Source organism: Tachypleus tridentatus, chromosome 13 (genome assembly GCF_004210375.1).
Source record: "Tachypleus tridentatus isolate NWPU-2018 chromosome 13, ASM421037v1, whole genome shotgun sequence".
NCBI lineage: Eukaryota > Metazoa > Arthropoda > Merostomata > Xiphosura > Limulidae > Tachypleus > Tachypleus tridentatus.
The window spans coordinates 172,452,927-172,465,929 of NC_134837.1; the positions used below are offsets into that span (position 1 = coordinate 172,452,927).

Consider the following 13,003-nt stretch of genomic DNA (forward strand, 5'->3'; position numbering starts at 1 on the left):
TATGTACAGGTACTAGGTATGGTATTACTTTTTGAGTCTTATTGAAAAGGTATATCACATTTGTCTTTTAGTAATTTTAAATTATTTTTGTATTCACATTATATTTGACAATGTTGCAGTGCATTATTATTTTTTGTCATTATAATTTAAATGTTTTCCCACAAAACAATTTCACTCCTTTAAATACTGTATCATTTGAACTTGCACTTTAGCAACTCAGTACAAAACTTATAAAAGTCAAATGCTGCAAAAAAAAAAAAAAAAAGGAATGATGAACTCTAATTACATGTTTTCAAACAAACAGGTTCTGAAAACAAATCAAGCTTTTAAAACATATCAGGCAGTGTCTTCTACAACAATCAAACCCCAGATTTTAGTGTCACAAAACCTAAAGCTTAATGTTGGACAACTAGTGTCCAAGTGACAGCCATGAGGATTTGTAATACTCAAAAGATAAATAAAAAATTGACAATTTAAAACCTGTAAATAAAGATCATAACAAAGGTAAAGAAACAAGGCTTAAGATACTGTAGACATTATTCACTCAAACTACAAACTACTATTTTGACTTCATGCTCTTATGTAAAATTACATTTAATGGAGTCAAAATAGGGGTTTGTAGCTTGAGTAAATAATGTCTATAGTATCTCCAGCCTCATTTCCTTTCTTTTTTTTTTATGATCTCAATTCTTTATGGTCAACTATGGGTAAAGAATTACTTGATACAGTAGCTACTTTTACAGATTGTAATGATAATAAACAGATAGTAGCTAAATTATACAGTTAATGACTTACTGTAGCTACTGACTATTTGATCACATTAGTTCAAAGTGTAATATGTTAAGTTGCAGCTGGAAATTGTCATGGAGATTTGTTTGAGAATACAGTGAATATTTTAAGCTATAAAAAAACATTAAAATTAAACAAAATATGCTGCATATTTTTAAAAAGAACCTAGGGTACAAGCTACAATGTGGGATTATAAAATGTATCCTAAGTTTTGGAGGTTACTGAAGAAGTAGGACCCACATTACAAAGGATGCACCATCTATCAGTCTTAACCTCCAACTTGCTAGTCTCACATCAGAAGATTAGAAATTTAGAAATTAGGAGAGCAAGATGAAGATGCTCAAGCCCACAATGGCTCCCATCTACATCACCCTTCACTGCCTGCAGACAGTTGTGGGAAGGTGACTGCTCTCCCAAATCTCACTAAGCAGGTATAAAATTTTACCAATAGAAAATCAGCATTTTCAGATAAGACATATACATCTAAAACATTTCTTTAAATAAACCTTCACGTGTTTTAAAGTTATTATTTAACAAACATATGTAAGAAAATTTAATATTGTGTGCTAATTTTTTTTACTCTTTTACTTCACACACAGTATAATGAAGAAAACATTGAATTACAGTCATCTAATATTCATCTATTATTTGCTTGTAATTCCTGTTACAGCCTGCACTTGAGGTTTTTAAAGAAACATGTTTATAACAAAGTTAATTTCACAAGGTAATGATAACATTGTTTATACTAAAATTATGTTTTTTAGCTTATGTAAAATAGAAATGAAACAAATTGACTTTCCAATATCCCTACAACCTTTACAGTACATTATTTAGTATTCAACAAGTGCTTTATTTTTGTTTGGTTTGAATTTCACATGAAACTGCTCAAAGGCTATCTGCACTAGCCAACCTTAATTTAGCAGTGTAAGACTAGAGGGAAAGCAGCTAGTCATCACCACCCACTGCTAACTCTTGGGTTACTTTTTTACCAACGAATAGTGGGATTGACCATCACATTATACTGCCCCCACAGATGAAAGGGTAAGCAAGTTTGGTGTGAAAGGAATTCAAACCTGCAAAAAGTTGTTTAGGTACAATATATCAAACCATTTTAATTGTAGGATGGCAAGAAAATTATGATAATAAGTAGAAAATAATTACAAATGGACCAATTTGAGCAGATTTTTTTCTTGTAGTAAGTCTAACGTGTGCTTTTTTGTGGTTTTAGATTATGTTTATAGATTTAGCAGTAAATAACAAAGGTTTAAAAATGTTATTTGAACTGAATATTTGCTGTTTAAAGTGCTTTTTGCCCAAACATATGTCTAAAACATCACTTTAAATAAATCTTCATGTCCTTTAAAGTAATTATTGTATGAATACATTTGATGATAATTGTTTATTGATATTTGTTCACTCCTTCACTTTAAACATAATTTAGGGGTCGGTTCCCTAAAGACACCAATTGTTTAGTGTACAAAGCATTAAGTATCTGCATGTTATGCTCAACTATTATTAACTGGTAATTCTTGTTTCTCTTTGTACTTAAACATTTTAAACAAACACTGTATATTTGTAACAAAGCTAACTTTAAATGGTAATGATAACATTGTTTAACTAGAAATATAATGTTTAACTTGTGTAAAATATAAAAGAAACAAATCATCTTGCCATAACCTTATGATCTTCAAAGTACCTTATTTATTATTGTAGAAAGAGTTTGAGTACAATACGGAAAGCCATTTTTGTTGTAGGCTAGCAAGGGAATAACAATGTGAAGAATTACAAACATGCTGGTTTCAGCAATTTTATTTTCCTTGTAAGTCTAACTTATGCTTTTTTGTGAATTTTTATATGTATTCAGCCATAGCAGTCAATAGTAAAGGTTTAGAAGTGTTGTTTGAACTGAATCTTTACTCTTTAAGATATTTTTTTTTGCTTAAACATTTAATTAGGGTTTTGTGCAATTCTTTGTGATCCCTATTATGAACCACCATCACAGTGCATGATATTTCTAAATAATTATTAGTGTCAAGGTAAAAGCCCTTGAAAACAAACTCCAACTTTGTATTAACCAACAACATATATAAAAATTACACTGCTGGAGATAATATAATTAAAAAAACAGGTGAGCAGTGCAAACTCAAAAGCAAATGCATGGTAAAATTATTTTTGTAAATAATAACCATTCATAAGTTGTTTCCTACAAAATATAGCAAAATAATGTAATCATAAATGATTGAGATTTTATGCATTAATAATAAAAGTTACATAAACATACGGTTTGCTTACAATGTAAGTTTAAGGATACTAAAGGCATTAAGCAAGATTTTATATCATAACCAAAATTATATTAAACAACTAACCCAATCAGTTTTTGAAAAAATAGTAATATACAAATACATAATTTGTGACTAATTTTTGAGTTATTTATTGGACAGATTGCATCTAGTATACAAAACATTGTAAGTAGTGTCTCACCTGTGCACATAACCCATTGTATGTAAGCTTCTGATAGCTAAGACCAATTCAGCTAAATAAAATTTAACCATATCTTCAGATAACATATTATCATGCCTATCCAAAAGAGACAGAAGGTCACCACCAGGATGAAACTCCATCACTAGATATAGATTCAACTGGTCTTGAAAAGCATATTGTAGTCGAGTGATCCAAGGACTAGCAGCTTTCACCATAATATCTCTCTCTTCTTCATAAAAAGCAACCTATAATTTAAAAAAAAAACTATACATTTTCTGCACTCTACCATCAGGACATAGACATATTCAAGAGTTAATTATGAAAATAAAATTTTTTATGAAATATATGGGTTACACACTATTAAAATTTTCAATTAATAAAAAAATCTGTATATTTTAAATCTTTAACAAAAAACAAATAATTCTAGCATCTTCTAATATGATTCAAGAACTTATCTATTACAATAAAAGTTTAAATATCTATTGTACAGAAGAAGTAATAACTTTTGACTTAAATAAACACGTGAACAGACATCACATGTTATTTGGTATAAAAGTAGATGTTTTATGAAGTGTAGAAAAATCTATATGACTCATACATTCTAAAGTTTCAAATTTATTCAAGGCTTCAAAATATAATTTTGTTTACCATATTTTATTAATAAGGGACAGACCTGGGCAATTAACTTGATTAATCAATTACCTATGATTACATCAATTATTGTGACATAAAATAACCAATTAATCAAAACTACAATTAAATCCATTAATGTCAAGAAATTAATAAAGTAATTGATACCAGGGTTTCCAACTATTTATGCAGTCAAAAATTCCCATTAAGATTTTTTATTAATTCAAAGTTGTTTAACTTAATAAATTAGTGTCACAACCCACAAAAATTATAAACTAATTGAAATTATTTTCTGATTATTACTTTTTTTTTTTTATTCCAACTATCTCAATCTCAGGTGAGGATATATAAGCAGATGGATGTAATGATTAACAAGTCCAGCTCTAATAACAAATGGCCTCAACAGATTACTTTCTTCTGTCATATTACCATTTAGTAAAATCATCATCTGGATTGTTTTTCATAGTCATTATAGTCACCTTTTTCTAGCATATCATTAACAGTAAATATTTGTATAAAATGAAGACTAGAAAAACAACATTACATAAAATAAAATCTTGCAACAGTTATAAAATCTAACAAATTACATTTAAATTTAATAATTTTAAGTAAAGAACCAAAAATGTAATCTTTTTTCATCATCATTGTATATTTATTATTATTATTTTGAACATCTTTCTCCAACCATAACTTTTTTGTTGTTCATTATCTATCACACTTAAAAACAGTTACAACAAAGATGCATTTCTTTAAAGTATATACTACAGAAGCAATAAAATAAATTATGATTTTATCAAATATGTTTATGTATGAATATTTATACAGCATTACATTTTGCTGGGATAAAGTTTCTCCTTTTCTTAGAACCTTCATAGCATATACATCGCCTGCTTGCTTATCTCTCACAACTTGTACCTCTCCAAAATGTCCCCGTCCAATAATCTTCTTCACCTCAAAGTCAGTAATATTGACACGAAGACGTTTTATTTCACGTGTTACACTTCGAACTGCATGCAGCAAATGAAATTTTAAAGATTAAAAAAACATTTTCCCTTCAAAATAAATATGTAATTAGTTCTGACATACATATTACATTAATTTTTTTTCAGATAAAGAAAATTCATTAACTGAAATTATTTTTGGAAAACTAAACACTATGACAAAACTGATATAAAACTTTATTAGCATATATATATATATATTCCTATTTAAGAGCTACCTTGATAAAAATTTTTAACTAGCCTATGTCTGAGGTATAACTTTTATACCCTTTATCTTTTTAAGCTACACATCAACTGCTCCTCTATATATTGTTAGATCACAAGAACTTCACAAAATTCTCTGAAACAAGTAATTTCACCATAAAGTACCTGTACTTATATATGTATCGTTAAATAATACGTAACACAGGTTTTACAGATATATCATTTTGTAAAACTGGAATTAGAAGACCTTAGAAACTACAGCAGGTGCACAAGGCTTTATGAGAATATGTAACTAAAATCATAAGAAGTTCAGGTATAATTATGAAAGCCAGTATTAAAATTAATATTTGAGATAATATATGACCAGATCTTATTGACTGCATTCTAAAAACACATAGTTTCACATATTTTTCTATTATATAATAAGATACAACAAATTAACATTTTCAATGAAAGCCACTTTTGGAAACACACACACACACACACACACACATTTACAGATTAGTCTTACATTTTTCTACGAACATAGACACTTGTTTATCTTTTCTTAAATGTTCATTGTTGCATTCATCATACAAAGCCATCAGTGCATCCAGAAGTGTGTCTCTGTTTGTCAGATGTGGCTGAGGTATGTTCAAATTACATCTTCCCAAAATAAGTTGGTTCAGTTTCATGGATCGACTAGCAATAGACTCTGTGAAACCTTCCATTGTCACAGCATTTAATTTTTCTGTTCAGAATATCGAAGAAAATAAATTACAAGCTGAGCAATCCTACAAATGGTGGCAAAATAGTTATCTTCTTTTTTGGTATACACAGAAAAGAAATTTTAAACTATAAATACCAAAAGTATAAATAATAATATTAACACTTTATAATTCATTTACTTACCAACTTGGTAGTAAAGTTGTACACTTTTTACCTTCAACATATCAAACATAGTTTAAATGGTCATTTAATATTACTAGCAGTTTTTTGTAACTATACATAACAGCCCCACCTTTTGTAGGACTAAAAAAATTATTTTTCCAAAGACAAAGAATAAATTTTATAAACTTTAAAATAATTATTATGAAATTACAACCAAATTTTCATATTTCTTGTGAGCTTAAAAGTGTTAAAAAAGAACATGCAAAACAAGCTAAATAACACAAACATAATTCTACTAAGCAGATCAATTCAAGAGTCATATAATGATTTGATGGAGATTGAAAAACTTGCCTGTTGAAAGAAAAGCCAGGATTTGCTCAAATGAGAGAAATTGAAGGATTACTTGGGAAGGAGGCATATTAGGTAAGAAAAACTATATCTGTAGAATTAAGAAAGAAAATAGCAAAACTTAATGTTTAGTCTGTTCTTGTGAAGGGGATAAAAGAAGTAAATGCTGGATTTATTATGATGCACAAAGCTTTAAAAAGTTTGAGAACTCAGAAAGAATGTTCAAGTCAAAGAAAGTTTAAACTGTATCATAAAGATATGAATCTATTATTAAGGTCATGGAAGAAAAAGACCCCAACATAATTTGTAAAGTAGGAATCTTTAAGTAAACCAAAAGATAAGTGTCAGAACAGCAATATAATCTGAGATCAAATAGTGGGAAAGACCAAAATAATGAAAAATAGATAGAGTGTTTGAAGTAACTACTGTTATTATTGTAGAAGCATAAAAAATAAAACAAATGATTTTAGACTGTTAGAGCACTAGTTAAGGCAGACAATTTTAATATAATGGGAATAATTGAAACAAGGCTAATTTCAGACAAATGTGATCAGGAATTTATTTGAAATACAGGTTTATACACTGTTTACTATGGATAAGAATGAAGTAGTGCTTTATATGTAAATTGTGAAATACAGCCTGTTAAAGTTTATTAAAAGTTAATAGTAGTGATGTTGAATCTGTTCAGGTTTCTGTTGGTATCTATAAGAGATGTTTATTGGAAATTTTGTACAGATCAACTGTTGAAATGAATGACAAATGACAGTGAGATACAAAAATTTGACTTTTATAATTATGGGAGATTTTAATTTCAAGTATATATTGGAAAGTGTTAGAGTCAAATTGTGAAGGAGATAGGTTTTTGGATGGTTTTCTTCAATAATTGGTTAGGGAACCTACAAAGAACAAAAAACTCTTAGATTTTTAACTTGGTTGATAGGGTAGAAGGTGAAGAAGATCTGGGAACAAGCAGTCATTGCTCAATGAAATGTATTGTTTTACTACATATAGAGGAAAAAAATGAAGATTTGGGTTCCATATTTCAAAACAGCAAATTTTGAAGAGATGAGACAATAATTATCTGCCTTGAATTATTTAAATATTGAATAAGGAGAAATTTTTAAACAAGTTCTTAAATATTCAAGACATGCATGTTCCTTACAGACAAAAAAAACAACGAAAACAAGAAGATCAAGAGAGTTGGTCATACAAAAAATTAAGAAATTAAAAAACTACATGAAAAACACTGGCAAAAGTAAATGAGAGAATCCTTAATAGCCAAAGAAGTCGAAATTTTTTTAAGCAAGACTAAAGTACATTAATTTATGAGACCTTTGTTTCCTTTTTATTAGCTATGTTTTTGTGAAGCAGCAATACCAAACTTGGGGCACACGTATACCTAAACCAGCAATACCAAACTTGAGACACACATATGGCTGATTTTGCAATACCAAACTTGGGGCACACATATGGTTAATCCAATTTTATTATTCATCAGGATCTCTACCAGCCTACCCTCAAACTGAAATTCTTTAAGACAAGTGTAAATTAATCTATTAAAACAAGGACATAGTCAAATGAAAGTCCAAAACTGTAATTATGTCTCAAATTGGTCATGAGCTGAAAGTTTGTAGTAAAAAAAAACATTCTATGAGGCACTGTGCTGTGGCTGAAAATGCTTTGTAAGTCCATTTAACAAAGTTTAAAATACTGCTGGATAGTCAGCATGGTCTTGTTATGGAAAAATCTTGCCTTACAAATCTTTTAACATTTTTATGTAGATGAGAATGTGTGTGTAGATTTGGTAATCTGGATTTTTAGAAAGCATTTGACAAGATGCAACATAAAAATTTTCATTATAAAAAATAAATGTGCAAGTGTGGGGGATAGCTTGGCCCATTGGATAGAAACTGAATAAATGGAAGAACATATAGTTGATTTAAATGAAGTACAGTGTTGGCACCTCTGCTCTTTTTGACATACATTAGTGAAAGATAAAGGAGTGGTCAATAAATTACCAAAATTTGCTGATGATATTAAGGTATTGGGTGATGCTGGCTATTAAGTGGATGCTAATGCTTTACAAACAAATTCAGGTGATTTGGTAAATTGGCCAACTAAATGGTAGATGACTTTCATTTAAAAAAGTACAAGATAATGAACATGGGATATTACTCTTTCAATCACAAGTAGTATTTTCTTGAATGAATTTATGGGTTCCAAACCTCTAACAGTCTTTAAAATTTTCAATCATATTACCCAGAGCCCATTTTCTCTCCAAAGTTCAAGGAAAACATATCCAATGATTTCCATCTATCCTCTATACAGTAACACCTCTAAAGTTGGAAATTATTTTGGTATTAAACGTTTAAATGTTCTTCTATGAATACTATCTAACAACTTGACACATTTCCTTAAATAAAATGACTAAAACTAATAATTATATTTTAAGCACTGCAGTGATGTTGTTGTTGCATTAATAATTAACTTAATTTGATTTTCTGGGAATTCATTATATCACAGACAAAACGTACCTTGCATTATAATTTATATTATTTAAAAGTACATATTACTTAAAATTCAATGTAATTTAAAGTTTTACTTAGTTTAATTAACCATAATACAGTAACTATTACTCGTGTCACAAACTAATCAGTCAGATCTTATACATGTTACTTGCTATACACTCGCCTTCTACAACCTAACTTACACCGAATTTAATAGGCCTAACACTGAAGCAACACCGTAATACTAATACAACAACAATTATAAAAGGTTCTAACTTCTATATTCTCAATGATGCTAATACTTGTAATACATGTCATAAAATGATAATCATTCGAAAGCAGATTCATGCTCATCACAGACAGTTTGAAGTTGTCGTTAGAAGTTGAACAAAACAATCAGATTTTTCACAGAATATAAAAATAATTATTTCACTCACCTATGAATTATTACTAAATATGTTTAAGATAATTTGACATATCTCAAAAAACAGTATCCTAAACTCCCGTCAATAAGTTTTTGAATGTATCCGCCTCAGAAATATTAAACGGAAATACATCCTTATTGGATAATATAGTTGGCTTACTATATGACATCACCGACGAAGTAGTATGGAGGACTACAAGTGTATTTTAAGGCTTACTAATTCCTATTAAGAGAATTTCATTTGTTTACCTATAACACAACTATTGTTTAAAATATTTTATTTTAGCACTTTATTATAATTAAATGAATACATCATTACATCTTACGCCTTATATTGCTATTGTTATTTACCACAAGATGCAAGAGTGGCGCTTGAAGGAAACAACTGAAATGTGTTTTGAACATTAGTATCCCTCTCGGAGCACTTGACCAGTAAGTACAAGTATTCCCTAGGTAATAACTACAGAGCCAGGTATAAAATAGGTGAGTTGTATAAGAGAGGTAGATGCTAGAGTTAGCATGTGGAAACTCCAGTGTCGAAAGCATTCCTTTTCAAAAAGAGTTATAGATAGACAGCGCTATCTTTAGTACTGGATTTTCATACTATAGAATACATATTTAAATATAAATTTTAAAGCGACTAGACCATAGGGATTGATTAGCACCCAAGGCATTCGGCTTCACGTTCTTAAGAACAAAGAGTAAAGTGCCAGTCTGTTGTTGTTGTTTTTCGTTTTTTTCAGACGCTTTCATATTTGTCTTTGTTACATTTTGTTAACAAAAAAAAGGAAAGAAAATTTGTCCAACATCAGCAATTACACAAACTGTCAGAAATCAGAACAGATGATTTACCCAATTAGCATAAACATTGAATCATTGTAAGTTTTACCTAGAAAACAATGTGCGCTTGTCGTTTGGAGGAAATGCAGCAAACGCCACCAAATTATCATATTTTGCACGGAGACTTGGAGGAATATATAAAAGAAATGGAAAATAGAATCAAAAATACAAGTGGATCTAATGACATTTATGCTGATCTTGCACAAAAAGAACAAGACCTGATTTTGGCTGCTCAACTAGGAAAGGCACTTCTTGAAAAGAATGAAGAACTTAGCCTTTTCAATGAGAAGTTAACAGAAAACTTTTCTAAAAAACTTGAGGTGAGATTTTATATTAACATAAATATGTTTAAACATTAAATAACGCAAATGATTTTCTTGTAGTTTACTATTCCTGAGTTGTGATTTAAATCAATCATTATTAAAGCTTAAACAGCTTAAAGTTTGAAAGTTCTAAAGTGTAATATATTTTAAATACAAATTATTTGGTATATAAACGTACCTGAACCATAAAACAAACTGCTTCTAATATGTTAATAATATTTTTTTTTGTTTTTACATTCAAAGCAAGGCCAAACGGGTTTGCTAATCTCTCTTCGCGCCCACCTATCCCTGCATGGTTTGTTTTCGATAATGGTTTCACTTAAGAGACATTCGCAAAATTTTCAGTTTTGTGTTCAGAAGTATTAAATAACTTTATATCTTCTTTATGATGTCACCAAGTACGACACTGTCTGGTATTAAACCTATTTTGTGTCAGCCAAACAATGTGCAATACAACATATGGAAGTTTACGAATATAAATGTCAGTTGTTTCTCGCGTTTCAAAATCTAATCAATGCTATGATATTTCAAAATCAACAACTTTAAAATGTTTTGGAGAGTAAAACAGTTTCAGTATTCAAGCCAAGAATTCAACAATATACCCGTAGAATAGGGAAAAAAAGTATCAAAATAACAAAAAGTAGAATGTTTTGTATATATCTTGTTTAGTTTTTCAGACTAAGACTGTGTTAACAAGTAATATACCACAGAATGAAAAATATTGAAACAAAAAGTTATACGTTTCAGCTTTGTGTTGCTTCATTTATCAGAATAAAACTGAGTTCGAAGAAAACACAATGAGATTAAAATTACAAAACTTGCAACACAAAGTGCAAAAACAACAACAAAAATATTAATTCTATAGTTATAAGAAACAATATTTTCTTACAGCACTTGATGTTGAAACAGTTAAAACTTGATACACACATATGAAGAGAAAAAATGCTGTGTTTACTTTCTAGTTGTAACTTCCGTAAGTGTTTTTCTAGGTGTGGATTATTTTTGAAAACTAGCTTGAAAACAATAAAGTAGACTTTATTAAGTCACGGATCGTATAGTTTGTGACTCATGAGAAGATTTATTTATGACAATACCAACTGAGTTAAGTGGTTCTGTCTGTTTGCCAGTTGAGAATATTTCTATTTATTATGTTATTTTCGTGTTCAACCAGCTCTGATGTGACAATGAGGGCGTTTAATTTCTTTGAAATGATCACGTTAGGATTAGAAGTAAATTTCCAAGTAAGCAGTCTGTACCAATATATTAAAACTGACTAATTATATCAGAATAAGACTTTGCGCATAATTATAAAGAAAAAAGCAACTGTTGCTTTAATGAGGTGGAACGCTATTAGCTCTATTTAACTTCTCTTTTGTACCACAACAACCGTCCTATTTCACAATATTCTTCCTTATATGTGTTATAGGCCCGGCATGGCCAGGTGGTTAAGGCACTCGACTTGTAATCCGAGGGTCGCGCGTTCAAATCCCCGTCACACCAAACATGCTCGTCTTTTCAGCCGTAGAGGCGTTATAATGTTACGGTCAATCTCACTATTCGTTGGTAAAAGAGCAGCCCAAAGTTGGCGGTAGGTGATGATGACTAGCTCCCTTCCCTCTAGTCTTACACTGCTAAATTAGGGACGGCTAGCGAAGATAGCCCTCGTGTAGCTTTGCGCAAAATCCAGTAAACAAACAATATGTGTTATAATTCATGAGGACTCTGTTGTACAGTTGCAACTTCAGATGTCCTACTTCACTGTATTCTTTCATAGATTTGTCTTAATGCAAAAGAACTCTATCTTATCATAACAATCATTCTATTTTTTGTATGTATTAATGCATCTATATTCTTTACACCATAACAATCATTCTATTTTACAATGTATGTCTTAATGTACCTGTAGTTTTTGTATCATAACAATCATTCTATTTTACAAGGTATGCCTTAATGCACTTGTAGTCTTTGTATCATAACGACCATCCTATTTCACATTATATATGTAAAAACGGCTGGTATGGAGAGAGAAAGCACTATGTAGAGGAGCGAACAACGTTTCGACCTTCTTCGGTCATCGTTAGGTTCACAAAGAAAGAAATGGTTACTGACTGATAGCTGACCACATGTTTGAATGCGGTTGTGTTATTGAGTGAAGGAATGTAGAGGGCATGCTTAGATGTTTGACTATATTTATTAATATAGGCATAAAGGTGTTCCTTTGTATTGGTTTATTTTGGGCTTGAGTTGGTGTATAAGTAAGGCTTCTTTAATTTTGAGTTTGTTTATGTTTGGTTCGTTATTTAGTATTTGGGTGTTTTCTATGGTTATGCTGTGCTTATTTGATTTGCAGAGTTCGATAACGTGTAAAGGTGACTTTTTGTGTTCTTTGGATCTGGTTTCCATTGTTCTACTTGTTTCTCCAATATAGTGGTGGACGTAACGCTGTGTTAATTGCTTGTGTTTCAACTTGTGTCATAAAAATATTGGCTAGAACTGGTGATACTGGGTTGCCCATGCTTAGGCCATTTGTTTGTATATAGTTATGGTTGTTGAACATGAAGTTTGTCTTCATCGTGGTGAATTTTA

At 30.1% G+C, this 13,003-nt stretch overlaps 2 protein-coding genes across 7 annotated transcripts in view; one reads left to right on the plus strand and one right to left on the minus strand.

The window, feature by feature from the left end:
- The window catches only part of LOC143236858 (citron Rho-interacting kinase-like), a 39,868-nt gene that overhangs the window by 20,574 nt on the left and 6,291 nt on the right, over positions 1–13,003 (minus strand). For 2 of the 5 annotated variants that reach the window (XM_076475485.1, XM_076475486.1), the window contains exons 2-4: positions 5,617–5,835; positions 4,732–4,907; positions 3,271–3,515 (exon numbers count right to left, since the gene is read on the minus strand). In XM_076475485.1, coding sequence (XP_076331600.1) covers positions 3,271–3,515; positions 4,732–4,907; positions 5,617–5,835 — 640 coding nt within the window. The other 3 variants (XM_076475488.1, XM_076475487.1, XM_076475489.1) reach the window with 3 other exon arrangements.
- The window catches only part of LOC143236860 (bicaudal D-related protein homolog), a 59,178-nt gene continuing 55,932 nt past the window's right edge, over positions 9,758–13,003 (plus strand). Inside the window, exon 1 of one of the 2 annotated variants that reach the window (XM_076475492.1) lies at positions 9,758–10,414. In XM_076475492.1, the coding sequence (XP_076331607.1) occupies positions 10,154–10,414 (261 nt within the window). In that variant the 5' untranslated portion in view covers positions 9,758–10,153. The remainder of the gene's footprint in view (positions 10,415–13,003) is intronic. The other variant, XM_076475490.1, reaches the window with a different exon arrangement.